Source organism: Phodopus roborovskii, unplaced genomic scaffold (genome assembly GCF_943737965.1).
Source record: "Phodopus roborovskii unplaced genomic scaffold, PHOROB, whole genome shotgun sequence".
NCBI lineage: Eukaryota > Metazoa > Chordata > Mammalia > Rodentia > Cricetidae > Phodopus > Phodopus roborovskii.
In genome coordinates, this window is record NW_026126571.1 from 18,984,991 (window position 1) to 19,011,228 (window position 26,238).

Genomic DNA, 26,238 nt, shown 5'->3' on the forward strand with positions numbered 1-26,238 from the left:
TGGGCAGAAGAGATCCAGGTTCTGGGCAAGGCTCTCTCTGCCACCAGCTGCAGGGTGAGGCAGTGGTTGGAAAGCTGTCCCTTGGACCTCTATCTAAGAGTGTTTCTAAAGATCTGGTAAAATGGCTCAGTGGGTAAAGGTGCTTGTGGCCACACTTACAACCTGAGTTTAATCCCAGAGACCTACATGGTGTAAGAGGAGAATGGATTCCTCCTTCCTGTGAGTCCTTGGCCTACCCATATTACACACACACACACACACACACACAGAGTAATAAAATTATTTTAAAAAGGGTATTTCTGCATTGAAAATTTGGAGTTGAGCGCTCACTTCGGCAGCACACATACTAAAATTGAAAACGATACAGAGAAGATTAGCATGGCCCCTTCGCAAGGATGACACACAAATTCATGAAGCGTTCCACATTTTTGAGAGCTAGGACATAAGTGACTTACTCTTGGAGACTCAGAGGTCACACAAAATCCTTTGGCATCCCTAGATCTTGCCCAGGTGCCCCATATCTCCTGCCAGGCTGTTCTATTCCCCCAGGATGGGTATGGAGAGTGGCTGTTAATAATGAGGCACTTTGCCCATGGCACAAAAAGTACTCTAACTTAAGAGTGAGGTCTTTCTAAGTGGCCAGACTTGGGATTTGGGCTTCCTGTCCTGCTATTATGTTCTTGCCTTATCTGCTGTCCTTTATCAAAGGACAAGAAGTTCTTATGTGTTAAGAATTTCCTATTACAGTTGAGAGGGAAATTTTGTCAGTTCACTAGTTGTTGGTCGAGATTTGGGCTTAGTCATCCAACAGTCTTTGTGGAGTGCTCCCCTGGTGTCTTCTGCCAAAAACAAGACTTGCTCAGGAAAGCTTCAGAAGAGAACAGCTTCCAAGCCGTCTTCCTGTGACACTCAACAGCGCATGGGACACAGGCCAGTGGATTGCCAGTTATATCAGGTAGCCTTACTACTGCTCATCACTGTCAATAGCCACTCCATTCTCTGAAGAAAGCAGCGAGAATGTATACAAGAGACTGCAATCCTGGTCAGTGTTGGGAAATTTTAACGTTGCAATATCTAATCAAACCCTGATTGTACTGGTTCAGTGAGCCACTTTGAAAAGCAAATTAAAAAAATTAAACAGCAAATAAATAAACAAAGAAACAAACAAATAAAATGAAATTGGGAGTTGAAACCTATACTACACTGACTTTATAGACTGACAGCAGTGTTCCTGGGTGTGGAAAAAGACTTAGGAGCAGGAGCACAATTCAGAGGGGGAAGGAATCCTTTTCAGGATTGGTTGCAGTTGCAGACATGATAACAACTACTGATGTGCAGCCCAGGATTTGAAACTGGGTTTTAACATACATTTAGGAGGAATGTAGAATATCTTTTGTTGTTTCTGCCTGGAACTGTCAGCTGATTGACTCCTCTTTCCTCCCAGACCTTCTGCATTTAGAATCCATTTAGGACATCTTGGAAATTTTCTGATCTTAGGAAATGCCTATTCTTTGCTTCTTGAGAAAGTAAATTGGCATTAGATATTCCAAGGCTGAGCTTGTTTCCAACAATGTGTAAGTTCTGTGAATGCTATTAAAGTCTGTCTGATTTAAAGAAAGACCATGGCTGGTACTTTTGAAAGAGACCTAACTCTCATGTGTATTGCATCCTCATCTCAATGAGCTTTGGTCCAGAGAAGTTGTTTTCAAAGAGAAGACCTGTGCATAGTCTTCTGGCTTGATTTGAGGGTTCAAAAAACATTCAGAACATCTACAAAAATGACAGATTGAAAGAGATCCTGGAAATGTAGGCATTCTAGGGTGTTCCCAGATACCAATTGCTTGTGCCTCCACTCAGTGCTTTGGGCCTGTTGTGAATATCACCTTCACATTCATGAATTAGAATCACAGTGGCAAGGAAGCGTCACTCACAGGGATGATAGAGGTCGCACCAAACCCATTGCGTGACCAGCCTCATAATTGCTTTATGAACTTAATTCCACAACTGTATGCTAACTTAGTCTCCTCTTCTTCAATGAGGGTAGCTTGGATACCACAGGCTAGGGAAGGAAAAGTGACCCAGTTGTAGTTAAAACAAAACCCTACTGTTTTTCTTCATGGTCCTGTCCCACCCTACAGCTTTTCTTCTGACTCTCCAAGTAATAATGAGGCATTATAAGCTGGCTGTGTGACCTCAGCCAACAACTACTAAAAGCTGTGCAGACTGTGCTCTCGAAAGAGAGCTGGCTCTCATGTGTAGATGGAAGTTCGTGTCCTGCCTGGTCCCATAGCTGTTTAGTCCCAAATAATACACAGAAGCTTATATTAATTATAAACTGTTTGGCCAATGGCTCGGGCTTTGTATTGGCTAGCTATCTCTTAATTATTAACCCATTTCTATTAATCTGTGTATCTCCATGTTGTCTTGCTTACTGGTGATGCCCAGGCTTCTTACTTCCTTGGATGCTACATGGCATCTCCTTCATGACTCCCTCTCTACATTCCTCTTCCTAGAATTCTCCTAGTTGGGTAGCTTTGCCTATGCTTCCCACCTGGCTACATCCTACCTGTCCATTGGCTGAAACAGCTTTATTCATCAACCAATAAGAGAAACATATACAGGAGGGCACCCCCCATCACTCGTGTGTGGTGTATCCTCACTGGAAGAATGCATCCCCAACGGATTCTTCACATTGAACCTGCTTTCTGAATGGTGCTTGAAACACATTTGCTATCAGCATCATCATTTGATAAGAGGGAGTGTACTATTCACAAGTCTAGTTACTAAATGACCAATCTGATACCCAGAATAGGACCACATGGGACAAGGGGCAGGAGGGAGGTTTGACTTCAACCCACATTACTGCAGTGGCATGCAGGTTTGGCTTGTACTTTATCTGGCTTTGCCCCTTCGCATATTGGCTGTGACTCTGTCACAAGGGCCAGCTTCCCATGAAGAGAAGGCAGACATTTCTATGAAGACTGCACAGGTGGCAGGCCCTCCCTCCTTGATGTCTTTCAGATGTTCTGAATCAGTTCTTCATAACTACTACTAGCTTAACACTAAAGCACCTGGGTTCATCCACAGAAAGGCACCATCCCTGCTCAAATCCTCCCAGTGGGTGGACATTTTAGCTTTCAAAGTCCCTTATCTACAGTCTGATTCTCAAGCTACAAGAGTGCAAAAGAAGGACCATTATCCTTATTTTCAAACTCAGAGCTCCAGGGATTTATTCGGTGTCACACAGTTGGGACTAGAATCCAAGGCCCTTGCTTCTAGAACAGCCAGTTTATTCCCACAAGAAATTATGGGTGGTTTTCCAAGCTACTAGGAGTCATTAAGCACATCCTGTGGGCATGGCTGCAGGTGTATTCCACATTTTAACAGAAAATCTAGCAAGAGTGCATCTGTGTTTTCTGAGCGAGGAACTTTCTGCAAAGCATTTTATTGTTGGGGCACTCATGGTACCATTTGTTTGTCTGTAACTGCTCTCGACTATTTAAAAACTTTTACAGCAGCCCTTTTCATCATTTATGTTTCAATTGGCAGTGTGGTCACAATCTTATCCCCCTTCCTCCAAACTGTGATTGCTTGGATCAAGTAGACAAGAAGTCCCTGGGAATAGGTCACATGTCTTTGCTAACTTACTTCATAGGGTTCTAAATTCCCAGAAAAGGTTTAGAGTTATAAAGCTTTAGACCTCACTTGTCATGAAGTTAATGGGTCAGTAGCTAGGGTGGGACAGACCTCCAAAAGGTGTGTTTGTGCATGCCTTCTAGAGTTGTTTGCAGAACTCAGTTTTAGTTAGAGCCCAACCTGCCTAGACTGTCAGCCCTCCAAACATTTTTCTCAAGATAAAATAAAATCTAGGACTCCTTATAGATTCTTGATTCTTAAATATTGATAGCTAATTCCAGGATTAAAAAAAAATCTTTCCAAAAGCTTGGTTCAGCTGTCTCTATAGATTTCCTGTTCATGATCTTGACCTCCATTGCTTATATATTCCCTCCTTCCTCTCTTCAACTGGATTCCCAGAGCTTGGCTTGGGGCTTAGATGTGGATCTCTGAATCTGATTCCATCAGTTACTGGATGAAAGCTCTATGATGCTAGTTGGGGTATTCACCAATCTGATTACAGGGGAAGGCCAGTCCAGGCACCCTCTCTACTATTGCTAGGAGTCTTAGCTGGGGTCATCCTTGTGAATTCCTGGGAATGTCGCTAGCACTAGGTTTCTCCCTCTATCATCACTCTCCCACTCCATCCCTCCTCCAACTCCACCATCACGTTCCCTCATGTTCTCATCCCCCATCCTCTCCCACTTAACACCTCCCACCCCCAGTATACCCAGGAGATCATGTAATTTCCCTTTCCAGGGGGATCCATTCTCCATGTGTCCCTCTTAGGTTCCTCCTTGTTACTTAGCGTCTATGGAGCTGTGGACTGTAGTCTGGTTATCTTTGTTTTACATCTAGTATTCACTTATGAGTAAGTACATTTCAGTGTTTGTCTTTCTGAATCTGGGTTGCCTCACTCACAATGTTTTTTTTTTCCTAGTTCCATCCATTTAACTGCAAATTTCATGATGTCATTGTCTGTAGCTGTGGAGCCTCCATGGGACTGAACTAAGCCCTCTGCAAGTGGGAGACAGTTGTGTTAGCTTGGTCTATCTGAGGGGCCCCTGACAGTAGGATCAAGATCTATCCTTGGTACATGAGTTAGCTTGTGGGAGCCCATTCCCTATGATGAAATGCATGCTCAGCCTTAACACAGTGGGGAGGGACTTGGTTCTGCCTCAACTTAATGTGCCAGGTTTGTTGACTCCCCATAGGAGCCCTTACCCTTCAGGAGGATTGGATGGTGTGGGGGTGGGGCTGAGGGAGAGGCAAGGAGTGACTGGAGGAGGGCTGAGAGAAAGAACTGTGATTGGAATGAAAAATGAAATTAAAATGAACAGGCAATTACATACATAAATGAAAATAAAATAAAAGAGAAAACATCATCTAAACAGGAAAAAAAAATCTTTGTGGGCCAAACAAAAACACAAGCACACCAAAGGCAAACCATGCAAGGTTTGTTTGTGGCTGTTCATTCCTCAGTCTTTGTTCTTTATAATTATAAACAAGTGGGGCATTTGGAGAGATTTTCCAGGACACAGGGATACGTGCAGAGGCATCTTTATTTCTGAAATGTTGTTTTGCATCTTTTGCATATTTGTAAGGGGATAGAAAGACAGAAAGAACAACAGCTAGAACTCAAGTATATACAGAACCATCCCATGTTCCCCTCTTGGATCTGAGCACTAGATTATCTGCTTTTCTTCCATCTAATACTCCTCACCTGTCTGGTGAGTGAAATCTGTATGCAAAATCCCCCACAGGCATGCAGAGATTGCAGACTGCACAGGAACTAAATGCACACCCATATTCACTAGACAACCCAACTTCCTATACAAGAAAGGTTGCTGCAGTCTAAATAAGTAAGATGCTGGAAATATTAGAACAACCTTCAAACGGCCTTACATTTAAAAATTAAATCCCAGCAATCACTGGTATTTATTTACCTACCATTAGTTATGCCATGACATTCACAAATGTCATGACAAGCAACATAGTTAAGAACTCTCATTTTTAACAATAAAATTAATTAAAAGACCTACATAGACCAGCACTCTCTGCCTGCGACATCTTCAGCTATTGCACAGTGGACTGGCTGCTTCTTTTTGAACTGTTATAGCATCCGTAAGGAGGGGCTTCAGAGTATGAGCAGAGTTGATGCAGGAAGAAAGAAATGAAAAACCCTTTCGTCAGAACATTCTGTAAGCTAGAGACCAAATGTCTAACTAGCTGCAGTGACCCTGCTGGAGTCCCAAATGGTTGTGATTGATGCTGACACAGACTCTGCCCAGCCACTAAGCCAGGAGGAAAGGCCCCTTTTCTTCCTTTTCATCCAGGGTTTTTGCTTGCAGACACTGAGCACCTTTGCTTCTTACTAGAAAAACATCCTTCTCACTGCGTGGGGAAATGGAAGTTCAAGAAGCGGGGCTGGAAAGCAGCTCAAGAGGAAAGATAAGGAGGTGACTGGCAATCTGACCAGTAGGTCTCCTGGGAAGGAGGAGTCTAAATCTTAGAGGCAGACTAGGACAAAATGAGAGCAGAGACAAATCTATTTTTTTTCCTTTAGGTCACCATTGGGAACTGATCTAACCTATTTACACACAATCTCGGGGGAGGTATCTTTAAATAGTTAGCTTGTCACCATCCTTTTCGTCATCTTCCATAATCACTCTGGGACTCTCATCTCCGAGCAGAGTCAAACCTGCAAAACAAAATGTAGGCCTGCAATTAACAATGTCCAATTGAAATTATCAGACAGCCCTGGTGCACCAGGACTGCTCTCAAAGGCATAGTGACCCAGAAATGCTTGTGTGTGTGTGTGTGTGTGTGTGTGTGTGTGTGTGTGTGTGTGTGTGTGTGTGTAACCAGGTGGCCTTATATAACCGTCACATCACAGAGGTGTTCTGTTCTGGGCAGAACAGGAGATAGAGGCCCAACCTTCACCCCTGTCTTACAGTACAGTGGGATCGTCGAAGGCACAGGGTTTTAGAAGGCCTACTGTCAGGGGCTTCATTTCAGTCACTCTTTTAATGTTAGTCTAAATATTCTGTTATCAAGTCTAAAAGGAGGATGCCAATACTCAAAGAGGCATGTGTCAATAGGATGTTTGTAACATGTCCGGCTAAAAGCCACCTCTGTGGGCCAGGGGGATGGCTCAGAGAATAAAGGTGCTTGCCTTCAACCCTGACAGCCTGAGTCTGACCACCAGACCCATGCAGTGGAAGGACAGACTTTATTCCTTCACGTGTCCTCCAACCTCCACGGGCCCAGTGGAGAACATGTGCAGCCCTGTTCATAAATACATATTTAAAAGAATTTAAAGCCACATCTATGATAAACTAAGTGACTTCTTTGCTTTCTATTTTACTTTTTCCATAATTTGCTAGTGTATTTCTCTATTGCATGGAACAGCAAGACTTATAAAGTCAAACCTAACAGCATCAGGAGAAATACTAATTTCTGAATGTCTGCTCCCCAGTATCAGACCTTGGAAGACAGAGGCCAAATACTTCTGAGTGAAGGGAACATACTAGAGTATTCACGTATGGTATGTCCTCACATTAGAGCAATTCTTTATTTGGAGGTAGAATTAAAATATCCCCATTTTTACAAGATGTGGAGATGTCAGCTGAATCCTTATTCAGGCAAAATGAAGTTGCTCTTCCAAAGATTCCCTGGCCTGTGAAGTTCAGAAATTCAGAAAACTTAATTTCCTTTTTTTTTTTTTTTTTTTTTTGTACAATTTTTAAGGGCTGATCAGTTCAGGAAGGGCCACCAAAGGAGACTTGGGAGGTCTTGCCCATTCTGTGAAAGAGGGGCCATTTTAAGAAATGACAAATGAACCTGGGTCAAGACCAGGCCTTGGTCATTTCTGTCATTTCCCTCTAGTCCGCAGCCACATTTCCCAACCACAGCCTTGTGTGCCCTGCTTCTCCTCCTCTCAGTGGGGACCTTCCTGTCCATGCAGGGACCTTCCTGTCCATGCAGGGACCTTCCTGTCCATGCAGGGACCTTCCTGTCCATGCAGGGACCTTCCTGTCCATGCAGGGACCTTCCTGTCCATGCAGGGACCTTCCTGTCCATGCAGGGACCTTCCTCTCCATGCATCGCTTCCCAATGACCTGAGCTTGGGGAATGAATTTGGGTTCTGCATGGAGCTCTTCCACAGCGTTCTCCTCCCTTCAACATCAACAAATTAATGAAAACTATTTGTTGGTCTTAATGACTACTCATTTGATTCAATTCTCTGTTTATATTTTTAACCAGTTAGCTAGTGTTTATTGGAGGGGAAAAACAATTGCAAGTCTGGCTAATGCTAAAGCCGTGCATAAATCACTTATAAAGCACAGTTAGAGAAATTTTCTCTTATAACAACAGCGGCATAGAGTTAAATTTTTATTTAGAAGTAAAGCTACTGTGTCAAGAGCATGTAGAATTAGCTAAGCGGAATGGACTTTGGGTAATTTAAAATTGGCAGACACATTTAAATTGCTGTGTTCTATAACTTTCTAGTTACTTTGGATACCCATGAAGTGTAGGTCTAGAAAATCTGGGCGAGGGGGTGGGGAGGAAGCCCTTCGACAGCAGGAGTAGCAGGAGCATGTTAAGTGGTGAAGGCTGGCCCTTCCTGGATGGGATGGACCAACCTGCCCACAGGGGTACAGAACATAATCCCATGTGTTAAATGAGCCGCTATTTTATATCAACATGAGAAACAATGGCTGGGATAGTTTATAAGGAAAAGATAGAGGATGTGTTGCATTTGGGCTCTTACCAGGGCTCTTGGTTGCTGTGGAGACTGGGAGGTGTTGGAGCCCTTAGGAGGAAGTGAGATGTCTGGGGCCTGCCCTCGAAGGGCATTGGCACCCCATCCTGATCTTCTGTTTTCTTTCCAAGCTACTACAAGGTGAAGGGCTTTGCTCCACCAAGCACCTAACTTTGCACCTCACATTCTGTCCTGCCACCGGCTCAAAGGCAACAAAGCCAAGCCACTATGGACTAAAGCTCTGGCTCTGAAAATCTGAGTCAAATAAAACCCTCCTGGCTTTCAGTTGACTTTCTCGGGGGTTTCGCCACAGTGTCAAAAGGATGACTATCACAGCGGCTCTAAAGAGTCTTGACTGTCTCAGTATCCTGTTCAGAGAATCCACATAGGAATGGGCACACGTCACCACTCTGCTTTTGTCCTCGTTGCTTTGAGGGTTTGAGGAAAACCCAGTCTGGGAAATACTGATGTGGTTTGTCTCACTCCTGGTTTCTGTTCTTAGGAGTCAGAACTGTATCCCCGAAGGCTGCGGGGCACTGAAGTCAGAGCCAGAGCATGTCCCTCTGTCATCAGGTACCATGGAGGAGCTCTCCCAACCCACTCCGGTCTCAGTTTATCCAGCTGGGAAACAGAATTTGCACTTCCTATAGGGCTAAATGCTGCCAGAGAGACTTGGGCCTTCGATTTCCTTTTTCTTGTAAATTACTCATGAGTGTGCATACATGCTTGTGAGTCTACATGTTTTGCAGCTACATGTACACAAGTGTATATAGAGGCAAGAGTTTTGTATCAAGTATCTTCTATAACCACTCTCCATTTTATATACTGAGTCAGGGTAGCTCACTGAACCAGAAACTCAGCAATTCAACCAGTCTAACTGGTCTTTGGCATCCCTCATCTCTCTTTCCTGAGCCCTGAGGGTTCAGACAGGCCCCCATACCTCCACTCATATAAAACAGCTGACATCTGGAGATCTCAACTCAGGTTCTATTCTTCATCCTTTGAACCATTTCTCAAGCCTAGGCCCACATTCTTTAATGCTCTAAAAATGCCCCATAGAATCTCTGCTAAATCACTGCACATTGTAGGAACCCTTGAGCATCATTCAACTTCCCAGCAATCCCCCACATCAACCACCTAGCACAAGACTCAGACATAGTAAGATCAAGCGACTATCAACTCCTCTCTTTCTATGTAAAACAGAATTTAGTGTTTTAGGGCTTCTAGTACTGGATCTTTTTGAGGTGCTCAGCATGCTGTTTCTGACAAAGATCCCACCTAGACATCATCCAAACTTAGCCATCGTCATTAAGTATGTGTTCCTTGAGATACCTTGCACAGTCTAGGTATGTGTCAAGGGTGTCTTGGTTCTGATTCAAAGAAGTGGAGGAGCAGACTTAGCTGACATCCTAGGAGAGGCCTTATCCTCTCAGGAGCAGATGGGAGCTGGGATGGGGGGAAGGAGGGGAAAGAAGGAGGAGAGAGAGAAGGGAACTGGGATTGGAATTTAAAAACAATTAAAAAACATATGTTCTCCTTAAACCTTGAAGAGCAAAGGTACTATCTAACAGAGGTACCACCTGTGCTCATAAACCAAACCAGGGAATCTTTTTCCCCAGAAGAAGAGACATGTGCCATTTTCAGAGGAGGTCCTATCTTCTTTCCTTTGTATAAGTATTCCATTTTTATTTCTGATTTCCAAATGTCCTGTTGGCATTCAATATTTCCTGCTGTGTTGTCTTCATTTTGTTTGGCTCTTTTTGCCACCAATGTAAGACTTAAGCTGCTCTTGGTACCTGTTTCTAACCAATCACAATCAACACTCTCTGCCATGCAATTTTCAAGATAAATCCTTGGCAACTATGGTCCAAGTTCAAACAAAGCCCAGGTCTGGCAGGGAAGCCTTAGTAGGTCCATTCAGGCATTTGGACTTGTCAAATGAGCTCATTAACCTAAGGGAGTGAGACGTTTAGCACAAGATTTAGAAGGGAGAGTGAATCCTTGTCCAGTTTCCACTTGCCAAGGGTTAATGAGAGATGTCTCTGTGGTGTGCTTGCCTGTAAGTTCCTCTCAACACCCTTATTAGAACCAGCACGAGTCTTTCTGGATACCTGCCAAAGGCTCCATCCTTTCCAGCTTAACTAGCATTGCGGTTACTGCCAATTCTTTACATACTAACAGACTCCAGAAATAAAGAACCCCAGCTAATAGAGTAAGTAAAGCCAGGACTGCACAGCAACATCTGCCACTGAAGGCACCTAATCAGAGCCTCACTGACTCAAGGACTTTCATAGTCTATAGAGCCTTCATATATACAACACTATTTAGACACTGGAGTCCTTGAGTAGCCCTTTTGACTCAATAGGGGAGGCTGCTCCTCTGGGATTCAGGTAGGATGTAGTCAGCATCCATTGTCATGGAGTCATAACTCAGTATTTCAGAAGGAAGGCATCAGCCAGCTTGCATGCAGATGTAAAATTTTGTATCCAAGAGAATTTTCCTTCATCTCTGCTGCATTCCCTTCCTAGTTTGGCTCCATCATTTTTACTTGCCCCAGCAGATATCAGATGACCTGTTTGTTTATGTGATTATGGATTTCCTTCATACTAATCCCCAGAAGCTAAGTATTAGCTGATAAATACAAGATTGAAGATGCTGTGATGTTCATATTCTATACTGTCAATATATGTGAATCTTCTAAGGAGGCTGCATGTAGACAGAGTTCAGTAAGCTAGTTTCCAAAGTTGTGTGAGCTGAGCAAGCCAGCGAGCAAGCAAGCAAGAGAGCAGGCAAGAAGGTGTGCAAAAGAGACATAGTCTAATCAGGAATACATGAGCATCCTTCCCCAGAGCTTCCTAGGGACAAGGAAAAAGGAAAATACTTCACTACATTATGTGTGTGTGTGTGTTATCTGATGACATGCCTTAATATAGCTATTGATATTTGCATATCTTCTCTCTCTTCCTCCATCCCTGTCTCCTGTCTTGACAATTCATACATAGAAGTCGAGGAACCATCCCTCAACCATAACAGGCACAATCCACATAAGATGGGAAAGCATGAATTTCACCTCTTCTCAAGGTCCCACTGACGTTTCTGTCCCATTGGCTCAGAGAATTTGACCAGGTCTGCTGAAGCAGGAGTTATTTCTGAGCCTCCTCCACCCCCAAGTCGCCCCTGGGGAACAGCCAAAGAAGGAAAACCCAGGAGGCAGTGGCAGGGTACTCCTCCCTGGGCCCCTGAGCACAGCCGCCATGCAGCTTGCTGGGCTGGGCCACAGGCCACGCCCCTCCCACCTCCAGATGGCAAGGCTCCAACCTGCTTCCACCCCTTCTGTGACAGTTCTATCCCAGCCCTCTTAAAAATTATTACCTGCAACAAAGGGAGGCATGTGCAGGGCAGGTGTGTCTTTCCTCCTTGGCCTTTTCTGTTCCATGTCGGTGCTGTGAAGAGCTGGGCCTGTTTTGCCCTTTGGAACTCTCTCTTGAACATCATATCTGTTAATTAAGTGTTCTGAAATCACACCTGCACGGTTAGAGGAGCAGAAAGAGGAATGGGGTCAAGGGTACAGATCCTAATGCTGAGGGGATGCGCATGGGTACCTAGAGGGCTGGTACCTGGAGAATGCAAACGAAGCAGCTTTTCAAATCTGCTTTCTAAAAAAAGAAGTTTCCTATAAGTACACGAGGATAGTTCTTATCATTGGGCTTTTTCAGTGCCTGGTTTTATTTTGCTTGAGGTGCTTGGCACGGCTGCCACTGTCACCTATCTCAGGAAAGGAGGCAGAAAACTTTCTCCTACTGGTCATAGCTCATACAAAGGTAGAGCCCACATTCCATACCTAGGAGGGGTCATATTTCTGTCATGCAAGCTAGGGGGGGGGTCACACACGTTCAGCCGAGTCCTTAATTATCCCCCCACCTTCATGGACTGTCACCCAGTTGCCTGCTCTGTCATATATGAGGAGACACGTTGGAGGGTGGTGATTACCCATCATTTCATCTTTCTGTAATATCCCATTTTTATGAACATTTCCACAATTACTCCTCAGATATAGATCCATGGTTTTGACCTAAGAACTTCCATTATGGTGCTGGTTCTTGCTGCACTGTTTCTTTAGTGTCCCTCAAAACATGCTGTGAGTAGAAAGGATGCAAAAATAGATGGTCAAAAGTAAAAGGGAAGAAGACAAAATAAAACCGCGGAAGAATAAGCCTATCACAGCATGGTGCAGCACAAATGTTAACTATCACTGTTTTTTGTCTGTTTGTTTGCTTGCTTGTTTTCCTGGGCCTAGGGCTCCAGTGATTCCAGCCTGCTCCATGACCAGGTGATACCTGGGACTGAGGGAGGACCCATCTCAAGTGGCCCATCACTCTCCCATCCTGATCCTACCCCATGTCTGCTGGACGTAGATGCTCCTGGTCACTTTGGAAACCTGTAGGGACTTTATTCTTTGTGTTTTAATAATGTGGTCTTCAGTCTCCAAAACTCAGGATACTTCCTTGTCACCAACTTCCACTGCTACTGAGAGGAAATTTCTACGTTGTAGCTTGCATATGCTACTACACTACGTCAATAGTCTTTTAGAATTGAAAACAAATGTTTAAAGAGAGATTCTTGGAGATGGCTGCAACCTGGCAGCAGGTTCTTGCAGCCATGCAGAACAGGGTGTCTTACCCCTTACCTGGTATGAAAGGTGGGGTGTGCAGTGCAGGTGTATCTTTCCTCCTGGGTTTCTTTTGCTCTGACTCAACATTCATAGTGGCCTGTACATTCTTCCCCTTTCTTGGCTTCTTTTTAAGGTCGCAGTCCTTAATGAACTGGTCTGAAAGGTCATCTGTATTCAAAGAGGAAAAGGAGTGACACACATAAGTCTTGAGTGTCTTTAAGCACATTTGGCCTGAAAAGGAAAAGTTTAATTTTTTTATTTTGTCAATGGAAGAATTGGATAAATGTTCATGCCTTTGTATAGAGACTAGAAAATTAGAATTCAGTAAAGGTTAAAAGGTTAAAAAGTGCTTAACCTTTATTTTCATTTTATGCTCATGGGCATTTTGTCTGCATGTGTATCTGTGGATGCAATGCCAGCAGAGACCAGAAAGGGCATCAGGATCCTCTGGAACTGGAAATACAGATATTGGCTGGCTAGGACCTGTGCACCTAACTACTGAGACATCTCTCCAGCCCCCTGGTAAAACTTGAAATTTAGAGAAATCAGTGAAGTCATCAAGGCAAAGACAAGCAGAAAAATGTGTCTGAATAGGTTTGAGCTACATTTTTGCAGGACAGAAGGGTCACTGTTCTCAGCCTCTTTTGGTCAAGAACCACTTTCCTTAAAAGCCCGCAAGCCATGGGCAACAGGTTCTCCCTGAATCATGGAACACTTCACTATGGTGGAGAGCGAATTGCTTACTTGCCTTACCTCTTCAGGTTGCTAGGTCCTCATGAAAAGCCCTACTCAGGCTTCGGCATCTACAGGGCCTTTTTATAGTGTCATTCTCTGTCTGATCTCTTTCCTTTTCACAGCCCCTTTACTAGATCGTTTCAAGCCCAGCTTCTATGTTACATCATCAGATGTTCTCTCGGTGATGACTCCAGACAAGTCACTAGGCTCTTGAAAACCTTGTCATGGCTGCATCTTAAACCAGACATATTTGTCTGCTCTGCATTCCTATGCACTTATCTACCATCGTCCAAGCCCTGGTCCATTGTTCTAAAATGATTAATCTCCTGCTCCAAGGAGACAAAGATCACAACCTTCTCGGAGTTTCGTTCTTACTTACATCTCTCTCCAACAAGTGTACTTTAAATGGAAGTTGAAGTAGGCTGTATTCACACCCTTAGTTTCTCAGTTGTTGGCTCTGAGAACTTGGGACTTCATTTGTAGATGCGCTGATACCATATCAACTGCTTAAGTGCAGGTGATGTTAAATCCATGTGCACCTGCTTTGTGTATCTGATGCATATCATCTGCTCAGTACCCCACCTACTGGGCCGTTCTTTGCTCAGCCAGAGCTTCCAGTAGCTCAGCAGGATGCTCCAGAGTTGTCAGTCTTTCTTTGTTAACCACAGCCCTGACTATCCTTTCTCATCTCCTGAATATTAATAGCATTTTTTTTTGCTCAGGTAATATTGTAAGGGATGAAGACGGTATTATTTCTGCTGTGACTTTGTACTTTTAAGATCATTTCAGCCCATGAATACATATTTGCTCAATATGGGCTTGAATGAATGGACTCAAATGGACTTAGTATGAAGAGTTATTCTATTGGGATTCAATGAAGCTACAAGACAAAGAAGCTGCATGTTTTCAATAAAAGCTCATGATCCTGGCCTGCATCCAGTCTGTGTATTTCTAGAAACGTGAAAGAATATGGGAAATTCTGGGGTTAACTTCCCCACTCCTCCCTCCTCCCTTCTCTTTCCCTTTTGTTGGCTCTCTTTCTTTTCCCATTCCACATCCCACTCCCAGAATTCTCTGTGTAGCCCAGGCTGGCCTTGAGCTTTTGATACTTTGCTTCACTCTCTTAAGCATTGGGGTTACAGGTGTGTATGGTTATACTTTGCTCCCATATTTCTTCCCTTATTTATATGTTTCTTTAGAAAAAAATGTTGAGATAAATGTCTTTAAAATATTGAAGATTCAATATTTGAACATTTCACTTCATTTTTGGGGGTTCAGATATACCCTGTGTCATTCATTGCTCTATACAGATATGTCTTAACAGCCTAGTATCTGTTAAGTCATTTATTAGATTTGAAATAGTAAGAAATTATTCTTGCCTTCAAGTTGCTTATAGTGCATTGGAGAGATCCTTCTTAGTTCATATGCTTAAGGAAGATTAGAAATATGTAGTAACCATACACCATTGTGCTTGAATCATCAACCATCACCCTATATAAACAGAACAAGTGTCAGATGTCATGGTTCCCTTTGGTGACACTGAACAGTAAGCTTTTCCTTTAACTGGTAGACATTGATGAGGTCACCTAGTAGTCTCGATCTAATTAGCCCTTCTTGAAGCCGTACTCTGTGAGGGCCCTTTACTCTGTGATTTCACAGAGTAAGTGAAGTGTGGGGACATTTTACTGATTTCTTTGTAGCACATGGGCTCCCTCAGTTTATCAATGCCTGTTTTGCCAGTTATTCAATATTCATTCCACTCCTGAACAAATTATCTCATTAATCCACACTAAGCTTACAGTCATGTCCAGTTTACAGATGTGGCCAGGTTATTGTTAAGGGTCAAGTTAGGCTCTTGGAGCTCTTTCTCTGCTATATCGTCTACCTGCATGACACTCGTATTCATCAAAATTGTTACCACAGAGTTGTTTAGTCCCTCTTTCCTGTGTTATACACACTATGGGTGTTGACTGAGTGATGTTGCTTAGGACGATGTTGCCCAGCTGTGAGATTTCTGGAGGCATAGTTTGCATATGAATCCATTAGGGGTGGGCTACCATCCAAATCCAAGGTGCTACTTGGCACCTAGTACAAAGAGCCAGACATTTGTTTCAATTTTGACTTTCATTTCAATTGTAATTTTCCTTATTTTTTGGAGGAATCCTGAACATAAAATATCTTGAAGGCAATCGAGGAGAGGGGAGATGAGACGAGTCATAACCAGACAAGGCATTAACAAAGGTTATGAATATGCAAAAGGCCCATCTATCAAATGTCTGAGTGTCTCATTTTTAGAAATGGGTAGAGGCAGAAATGTTTCTGGTGTTTTCATTACAAAGGTTATGCAAAAAGTCAGTTCTGGAAAGGAAACAGATTGACAATAAAGCAGAAAAGGGCTATTTAAAATTCTGTCTTGATAGGCAAAGAGAGATATTTGAAATATTTTATTGGTGCTGCACATGGAGTTTAAGTGTGCTGGGAAATACTGGAAACAAGCTATATTGCCACATTTCATTTATTGCCTCAAAAATGCTCTGCCTGGGACTCTGTCACATCCAAAGCACAGGACAATGCTTCTCTGCCTCTCTTTGTATCTCTCGAATTTGAATGAACCTCTCTCTAGTATTTCAGCTAATATTTACATGGCAGACCCCACAGACCCATGGCTATTTGCCTATCCATCTGGTGTAGGCTGTTACCAGAAGGCACACTGGATCAGGTTTCAGAGGGCCTTCTCTCTGACTTGCCTGAAAGCAGGATGGCAGAGAACCCTTGTCTGGCTTACAGGACAGGCGTTCCCAAAGGAACACTTACCTGAGCTGCCACAGTGAGGATCAAACTTGTCCAGTATGTCTTCTGAAAGCTCCAGAGGCTGCACTGGCTCTGTGGCCATCATCTCAGTAGCCATCCTCAGTGAGGAGGAGAGAAAGGGGGAGAGAGGGAGAGAGAACAGAAGAGAGAGAGAGTCTCCCAACACTGGAGGAATTAAAGGCAGTAATAAGTACATAAGTATGCCCTCTGTTTATTCATTCACTCATTCATTCAACAAATATACTGACTGCTGAGTGATTATTATTGTAGGCCCCCACTCAATCCTTTTTTGCTCAAGTCTGATTCTTGTAGTCAGTTGCTAAATTTGAAATGCAAGCCAAAAGCAAATGAAACACACACACACACACACACACACACACACATACACACACACACACACACACACACACACACACACACACACAGAGTCTCTTTCCCTATTAGAAATAACTATTCAACCAATATTCATTTCTTTGGCTACTTAAGGGTTCCAGAATCCAATCAAGTCTAAATTAGAAACAAGCTGGGTAAGAGTTAAAGAAAACATCAACCATACATCATGTGTATTTTCTGCGTTGAGCTCTATAGAGTATGATTATATCTATACAACAGATGAGGAATGGGAGCATACAAATTCACAATTAATTTTATTGTCACACATCTTAGTTAAGCTTGGATCAAAGTCTGGTCTCAGTAAGTTTTAAGAGACCTTAGTCTCTTAAAAATAAAGTGAATTCTCTGAACCTAGGGTTGACTAAGTCTCCCTGACCTTACAACTGTAACTTATAAAACAACTCAGCTGCCTCCTCATGCATTCCACGAGGGCAGGAGGTACCCAGAGAGGGAAAGTGTGTTCTCTGTGAATATTTCTATTTTCTTCCTGGGGATTCTTTACATAAAAGGCAGTCTCTTCCTGTCCCCAGATTTCTCTCTTTCCTGGAATCCAAACCCATGAACTTTCTCCATGATCAGTTACAGTCTTGTCCAGAAGGAGTGGAAATCTACATGGATACATGTCAAGCCTGTACTAGAAATGCATTAGCTGAGGTTTCCAGAAAGTCTTCATTAGAGTCTGTTTCTTCTGTTCCCATCTGATAATTTATTGCTGATGTCCAGAATAACATGGGTAGGCTCAAGGGGAGAAGTGACTAAGGTTAAAATGACCAGGCTAATCCTCTTCTCATGAGAGTCCAGAGCCTGCAACATGCAGAGGCACCACAAATCACCCACAATGACAGTTTGGGAGCCCAGAATGAATTAAGTCCTTTGCCTTTGAAGACTAGGCCACTGTTCTCTGGCAAGGCTGAGGGATTCTCCCCCATGAGCTGAGGTCATTGCAGAGCAGATGGGCCATTAGCTGATCCCTTGAGCCTAGCTTTTAGTGTCACTCTTAGCAGACTGTGTGAGTGACTTCAGCAGAAATCAATTCAGACTATTGTTCTCAGTGTCTGGGTAGAGAGTGCCAACTCCCTGGACCTGTAAGGAAGCGTGCTGTAATCTTCTGTAGGCTGTCCTCCTGTGCCAGTATATTGGAACAGGGAACTGTCACCCAGGAAGAGTGGGCTCTATGCTGAGGATGTCAATGTGACAGACTCGACGTGGTCCTATTTCGTGACGCTTCCTCCTTTCTGCAATGGATGTCACAGGTGTGCTGCTCATCACCCCATGGTGATTTGTTGAAAATATCCATCTTCATATCAACTGAAGCTGAGAGGTTTTCAACTGACCTGCCATGACTCATGCACTCAACCGGAATTATTGCAGTGACTCAGGTCCTTACTGTACACACTTGTCAAGTGTGTCTGCTCCACTCCCCTTGTCCTCTCCACATGAAAGGACATTTCCTGTGAGTCCGGTAGTTGGTTATTTACTTTGGATCTATGTTTTACTTGAAATAATTATACCTTTCCCATAGAGTTCCTGTGAAGGTGTGTTCAATTGTCTGGTGTTTACCAAAATGAATGTACTTTCTGTTAGATGGCTACTATTATGTGCCACTGTCTGTGGCAGTTGATGAGAAGCAGCAGTGTAACTGAAAAATCCTAAGAAATAGTAGAAACTTTCACTTTCATGGAGATGCTGAGCTGGGGAGAACCTGCCTTCCTCTGAGATAAGCCATCTCATCAGCAGTGGAACATCAAAGGAGGAGCCTACCCACGCTGGTGAGGCATACATGACCAGGATTTCAGAGTCCCCTGCACAAACTGGGGCTGCCAATACCTTGTCACAAACCTGACAAGGGCTCCTCTAAAAGAGGAAGTAATTTTCTCTTAAACAGATGTGATTGAAATCTAACATTGCTGGACTGCTGTTTGATAGTTTGATTGGGAGACCATTTTCAGATCAGAGATAATTGGCAGAGATGTTTTGCCCAGAAGAATACAAGACACTTTAATCTTGGATGATATCATTACAGTGGTCCTGTCATGAAATCTTCAAAGAAAATAGAGATGTTCTAAGAATGATGGGGGAGTGTCAGATTCAGGGGGCTGGTGTGAGATGAACAGAGCCCTGCCCTGTTCTCCACTCCCATCCTCAGAAGAAAGGAAGCTTCCTACCATGGGAAGATACAGGTCTGTCTCATTCCTTCTCCCCACTCTGCCCATGCATTCCCCCTTAGGCTCTGTCTGAGTCCCAAACATGTTATCATAGAAGACCATGCACTTGCCATGATGTACAGGGAAGGTTTCTTTGGCTCCCTTGCCTGCTGTCTGTAATTTTGGGAGTTTCTGGGGAACCAGTTATTTTCTTCAAACCTAAATAATTGATCCCCTGGGTCCTCAGATTCCAACCCCCCTGCTAAGGCCTTCGGGGGCACTTTTTTTTTTCACAGAGACTTTTCACTAGGGTGTTTCATAATGACTCCTTCATCGTTTTCTTGCCTCATGCTGCCTCAGCAGGGTCTCTGAATTCTCACTTTCATGCAGTGATGAGTATCAGCATAGGCTCACCCACCCTCACCTGAAGCCTAATGTGCTGTGGGAGCCAGGGCACTTTCATTATGTAAGATTCCCAGAAGGGCCTCAGGGAGCCCCAGCAATCTCATGCATTATTTCTACAGCCAAATGCAAGTATTCATAATAAAGGGCGCAAGGAGACTCCATGAAGATTCCTATCCCTTCAGGTCAGGGTTTGTTACTAGGAGTTTATGGGAGCTGTATAACAACGGCAGCACTATCCTTTGTCCTTTCTGTTGCTCAGTTTTCAGACGTCTCAGAGAATAAAAGGCCGATTATCTGAAGTGTTTTCTTGGTGGTTATTTGAGAAAATGCAGGAGGCCCGTAAATAGTGTGCACTAGACCAAGTCTTGACTTCAGAATCTTAGGTAGATTTCCAGGATTCAATATGTTAAAACCTTGCAGCTTTCTTACTAACTCTTCAAAAGACACCTAGCCTTTCTTTCTGCTGGAATGCCTGCAAATGCAAACACCACTAGAGAGAAGACCCATAAATTGTTGTCATCCTGCACAGCCAGTGCTGATGACAGCTGCCACTTAATCCTTTGAGTCAGAAGGTATAGGTGCCCAAGAAGATGCCTTGTTAAGAAGAGACAGAGGGCCAGTGTGTATCAGGATAGGTATGACAACTCAGATGCCCACGTTGCTGAGGTTCCTCTCCACTCACCCAGGCTACTTTCAAGGGGACAACTGTGATGCCTCTGCATACACAGAAGTCACAAGCTGGCCTGAGCATTTTGTCTGTTCTCTTAAGAGTGTAAGGATATGCATTTTAATCCATGGGAAGGACATTGACTCAAAGATGATACACTGTGAGGAAGGCAGCTCTAGGCAGAAATGGTCTTGGTGACCTTCTCCACTCTCTAGTTGAGTAGCAAGGTATTATTTTGCAAAGTTATTTTGCAAAGTTTCACATCTGTACACTTTATCCTAACCAAAAGGCCAAGAAGCCATAGCTTTTATATCTGTAATTAGGTTTGTGCCAGATACTGTTCCCTAGGGCTGTTGAGGGTGCTAGTCTCCAGCCAGAAGCCTGGCACACACTGACCCTTCTGTGAGTGAATGCCTTCTTTGCTTGCTCAGTCCCTGTCATTATAATACCTATATGCAAATCACTCTAAATCGTCATAGTCATACCAATCTCATCCTAGTTCTGGCCTTTTCTAAAGCCGCTAATGAATTTAGTACCCCCAAAGACATAAACCAAACACAGATTACCCTTCTCCGGGCCTCAGGATCAACAGAAGCAAGTCTCAGAAGTAGATGGACACACTGTTAACCACATAATATTCTAAAGAGCATCCGCAAACAATGAAGTCTAGCTTTACTTGATGTACTAAAAGCTTTACTAAAAGGTTTGGGAAAATTACACTCCACAGTTGAGTGTAAATCTGGTTAGGGTTCACTCTGAATTTGCACAGTTCATATCTTTGTCAACCTCTTTTAACTGAGGGTTGAATCGGGGCCCCGGAGCACCACATATGCAAATAGGATTTCTTCACTTGGAAGTCCAAAGACTGCATGCAGTCTTCTTCAAGGACTGACTGTGCTGTGGAGTAGAATGTGAGAAGCAACTGAAGCAAGCACACTTTGCCCGCATGGGCAAGGTGTCCTCCCAGTGTGAAGGCACATCACACTCAGCTCCAAATCACAAAAGGTTTCATTCGGGAGGATAGGGATGGTCACAGGACTCAGGACCCTCAGACCCTCAGAAAATGAGTGTTACAGTTTTGACTTTGTCCACCCCAAGGAGCCCCAGCTTAGCCTTGCACACTCTGCTTTGTCCCACCGAACACAAGAAAGCAGTAAGTTACTGGCAATTTGTTTTTCATCACAAAAGTTCCTGGAGTAAAAACCCAAAGCACTTACCAGTCAGTGGAGGTGCTGCGCTGAGAAGGCAGAGAGAGGCTAGAGGTGGTGTGCTCAGGGCTGGGCTCCTACTCCTCAGCAGCACTGGCTGCCTCTGCCCCACTCCAGCTCCTCTTATCTAGGGACCAGCTGCTGTGGTTGCCATGGGGATGTTCTGTTTCTCAAGCACCAGGGCCAGGGGAATGGAGAGGGAATGATAACTAACTTGGTCATTCCTGCTCTCTACAGCAATGATTGTGTGCTATTAACAACAGCACGTGGAAAGATCTAGGTTGAGTTCTCAGAAATCTACACAAAACAACTCTACCTGGAAATCCTCCTAAAAAATCAGCAGCAGGTTTAAAAACCATTTTTTCAGGGGTGGGGTTGTAACTCTGACCTTAACAGGAGAGAGAAACTGAGAGGTCAGACCATCACCACAAGTGTCCCAAAGCTTTACAGATTTGTTCAGGGAGACACGAAGTTTCACAGAACTCAGAATCCCATCACCCTCGGAAGACAGCCGTGAAAGCAGTCTTACCATTACCAAACAGCAAGAGGAGGGCTTGAATCTAGCAACTGATACTAAGTTCCTGTTCCTGACCACTCTGTCCCGCTGTTTATCAAAGAATATTTCAAAAAACTCAAAGCAAAAAGAAAGCAGCCCCTGACCACACTGTTTGGAGGCCAAAAAAAACCCTTCATTTTCCCAAATGACTCAAACAAGATGTTCCAAAGTCAATAATAATAATGATGATGATAATAATGCATATGAGGACCCAAGCAAGCTGGCCTGTGAAGACTAAAGCGCTATATTCTAGGTCAGCTCATGTCCTTTGCCAGAATTTAAAACACACACACACACACACACACACACACACACACACACACACGAGAGAGAGAGAGAGAGAGAGAGAGAGAGAGAGAGAGAGAGAGAGAGAGAGAGATGAAAAAAATGGAGGCCTTTAATCCCAACAAGAGGTGAACAGATTTCTGTGTGAGTTCACTGCCAGCCTGGTTTACAGAGTGAGTTCTAGAACAACCAGGGTTTCACAGTGAAACCCTGTCTTCACAAATCCAAAACCAAACCAAACCACAACAAAACAAAACAAAAATAGAGGCTGTTGGGAAGGAAGGTCCTCACCCCCACCCCCACCCCACCCCCCACCCCCAGAAGAGACAGTGACCAGAAGCCCAGAAGCAGCTCCTTGCTTCCAGCTGCCTGACACCTCACCAACAGACTTGGTGGCCACTCTGTTAGCAGAATCTTCCTTCCAAGCATAACTGGAAAGGATGCACTTTCTTCCAAGATGTTTAAGTTTTCTTTTACAGTGTCTTTTTGAGATAACGGTAAATTACCATACAACTTCAAGAAATAATTCAGAAGGGAACCCTGTAATCCCTAGGCAGTCCTCCTGCCCACGGGAGGCATCTGGACAAACTAGTTTAATGCCAGACCTACCACACGATGGTGATGTCACCATATTCAGAGCATGTCTGACATCACATGGCTCCCTCATCAGGTGTGCATATTGGAGGACCTCCCTCTCCCTCACCCATTCCCTTACCACCAACCTGTTCGGTATTTCTGTGAGTTGTCATCTCTGCACTGTGATAAGCATGGGGTTCTGCAAGAGAAGGCGGTGGCCTGGCCTTTCTTTTTTGAGCATATTCTCCTGAAGATTCATCACTGCCTGCACCAGTAATGCCTTCCTATTTATTACGGAGCATTATTTTGTGATATTCTGTGACTGTCCATTCACCTACTGAAGGTCATCTAGGTTGCCCCCAATATTTGGCTGTTACAAATAAAGCTGCTCTGAACACTTGTGTAGAGGCTTTTGTGTGAACAAAGTCTCTTGTTTCTCTTGGATAAATGCCCAGAAGTGCAATTTCTGGCAATCAAATGTTTAATGTTATGATACCATACAGCAGCTGTACTGTTTCCCATTCCCACTAGTAGAGTGTGAATGCTCTGATCTCTTATTTTTCAGTAGCTTTTTGTATTGGCACAACTTCCTAAACACTATTCTCATTATGTAGTGATAGCTCATTGTGATTTTAATTTGTGTCACCTAAAAGGATTGTGATATTAAACATGTTTTCATGTGCATATATATTTTCCTTGTGAAGTGACTCTCTGCATCTTTACTCATCTAATTGAATTGTTTTTATTGTTGAATTTTCAAAATTCTTTACATATTCTACATACTAGTCCTTAATTAGAAATTTAGTTTGTAAATACTTGCTCATAATTTGTGCAAATCCTTTTAGCCTCTTAGTGGAGTCCTTCCCAAAGGGAAGGTTCCTAATTTTTTTTTACAGAGTCAAATTTATCGCCAAAACAACATGGGTTACTGAGGTATTTTTGAGACTCCTGAGAACTGAACCACTTTATTGTAAGCTATTCTAGCCTGTGGAACTTCGTAAACTCTTGCTCATCAAATTTCCCACAATTCAAAGGGATTATCTGCAAAGTATATGGATTCCTCTCTGAATAGGCACATGCACTCCCTCCCAAGTTCAGGTCCATGCTGCTCTGGTCTTCCCCATCCTCCCACAGACATTCAACATGCCCTCTGGTGGATTAAGCCCCTCCCCCACTCTCAGCATAGATGAAAGCTGCAACTGAGATGGCAGATGGCAATGCAGATGTATGCCTTGGAGAGCTTTAAATAACAATCGCATGTGCAGTGGTGAAATCACCGATCCATGGTCTGAACACTCCAGTGTAAGTTCAAGAGGCTACTGTGGCTGCAAAGTTATCTGTAGTGAGTAAATCCCTCTGATAGATGGCCGAGGCTTCCTCCTTCCTTGTTAGATGGCCAGTGCTAACTATCTTTAAATCAATGTACTTTCATTTTTGTGACATACATTGGATTGTTATGAATAAGACCGATCTCAGAAATACACAATTCCAAACAATTTATTTCAGTTAATAGCCCATGAAATGTGCTCTTAAAAATATTTGCTGTTCTAAATTAATCTACCAACATTTCTAAGTGGGTGGTGTATGTGTGTGTGCGCGTGGTGTGTGTGTGTGTGTGTGTGTGTGTGAGTGAGAGAGAGAGAGAGAGAGGAGAGAAAGAGAGAGAGAGAGACAGAGAGAGAGAGAGAGAGAGAGAGAGAGAGAGAGAGAGAGAGAGTGCAGAATCTTGGAGATATCTTGCTTGTCTGCATCCACTTCCAAGGGAGGGTATTATCTACCCTGGATCAATACCTTCTAGTAAACACCTGTCTGTGCCTTTGCGTTGGGCACCGTTTTGAACACATTTTGCTTTCTGATAATGGGGGGGGGCATTTGAGTTAAGAACAGAAAATCTGATATCTAACAAATTCCTTGCAATGAAACCATATAACTTACTTAATCTTTAAATTTTCTTTCACTTCAGTTGGGGTTCTTGTGAAGAGCTAGTGAAGGCAGACATTGTACCATGCACTAATTTCCCCTCACTGGTGGCATTCTGTAACACTGGTGCAGAATTTCCCTGAATCTGAATGAGGGTATTGATGTTAGCCCAACTATCTTCTCATTTTAATTTTCCTGTATGCCTTTTGCATGTGGGTGTGTCAAGTTCTATACTTTTATCAGCCAGACAGGCTTATGTATGCCGGTACTGGTGCCTTGCATGAGGTCAGTGTCCCTCCTGCTGGTCTTTTCGGGGTACAGCTCCTTTATTCTCTGGTCTTTTCGGGGTGCAGATCCTTTATCCTCCTCCACCTTTCATAACAGTCTGTGCAGCCAGCCACTAATCTGTCCTCTGTTGCTGTAATTCAGTCACTTCACCAAATGTGCCCTGGCCTGACTACATTTTAGGAAGTTTTCAACCCATCACTTTTCTTGTTAGTGAACATCACACCCCCATGGAAATTGTGCTCACACATCATGTCACACATGAGAAACTTGATTTTTCTGAGACACAGATTCTGGTCAAGACACAACTCCTAGCAGCAAGAGGGAGACTAGAAGCCAGGTAGTTATCTCTTCTCCAGAGTTCATGTTGTCCTTTGTCTCACTCTGGGATGAGACTGAGACTTCCTGTGTGTCACACACTTGTGGTCTCCTCATGCTTCAGCTCTTCTACTCCCACATGTTGTTGAAATGAATCTAACCTCTCACTGGTTCATTCACAAGGCATGTTCTCATAGATACACATCTGGCTTCTGTATAAAAGAGTGGTCACTACTCAGGAGAGCTTTCCCTGTCACCAATCCAAAGGTTTGCTTAAGTATCAACTCTGTCATAGCTTCCCGATATGTCATCAATAAAGGTACTACAGATAAGATGCATACTCCCCAGTGTACTGACTGATAACAGCTCCAAGTCGTGAGGGGCATCACGGCCACTGCTGAACACCACTTCATCCAAGAAAGAGTAAAACTGTGGAGAATGATTTTTTTTTGCTCACTTTTTCACAATGTGCTATTCTAATTCCCAAGTCTAAGTTGTTCAAATTTTGAGAGGTAATGCAGGAAAGAAAACAAGCCCAATCCCCACCATGTTGCCAGAGCCTATCAAAAGTTCTGCAAGGGTTCTTATAAGGTTGCCTTGTTGGAGGACACCAGAGAGGGGATTGATGTCAGCTAGCAGATGGTGATAGCAGCAAACACAACACATGGCTTCTGCAGGCTTCTCAATGCTGAGGAAGTGAGTTCTACAGTCTCCCAAAGAGCACATAGAATTTTAAGGTATGTACAATGGACTTGACACCTATTTTTTTTGTGTGTGTGTGCACTGAGAATAGGTATTTAGAAATGTGGATGGTTGTGCTTCCATTGTGCTACAAAACATTAGTAATTATGTTCATTAGCTCTCCGTGAACACAAGGAAAAAG

General features: G+C 43.5%; 1 protein-coding gene and 1 non-coding gene across 2 annotated transcripts; one reads left to right on the forward strand and one right to left on the reverse strand.

Moving 5' to 3' along the window:
* The first annotated feature begins 322 nt into the window (after nucleotides 1-322).
* Nucleotides 323-430, forward strand: LOC127235905 (U6 spliceosomal RNA). The gene has a single exon (XR_007835744.1). It is a non-coding gene; the product is annotated as a U6 spliceosomal RNA (small nuclear RNA).
* Nucleotides 431-5,991: 5,561 nt separating this feature from the next.
* On the reverse strand, nucleotides 5,992-16,721 carry Ppp1r17 (protein phosphatase 1 regulatory subunit 17). Its single transcript, XM_051202905.1, has 4 exons — nucleotides 16,602-16,721; nucleotides 13,068-13,220; nucleotides 11,753-11,905; nucleotides 5,992-6,316 (listed from the first exon to the last, which is right to left on the reverse strand). Exons 1-4 carry the CDS (start codon nucleotides 16,693-16,695, stop codon nucleotides 6,237-6,239), a joined length of 480 nt encoding a protein of 159 aa, XP_051058862.1. The 5' UTR covers nucleotides 16,696-16,721; the 3' UTR covers nucleotides 5,992-6,236.
* Between the last annotated feature and the right edge of the window lie 9,517 nt (nucleotides 16,722-26,238).

Excerpts from the sequence above, each read along its gene's own strand:
- Ppp1r17 (XM_051202905.1), bottom strand. The coding sequence starts at position 16,695 with ATGGCTACTGAGATGATGGCCACAGAGCCAGTGCAGCCTCTGGAGCTT. Across the intron at positions 13,221-16,601 it reads TCCTCACTGTGGCAGCTCAG|ATGACCTTTCAGACCAGTTC; the intron begins GTAAGTGTTCCT and ends CTTTGAATACAG. Across the intron at positions 11,906-13,067 it reads CACCCCACCTTTCATACCAG|GTGTGATTTCAGAACACTTA; the intron begins GTAAGGGGTAAG and ends CTAACCGTGCAG.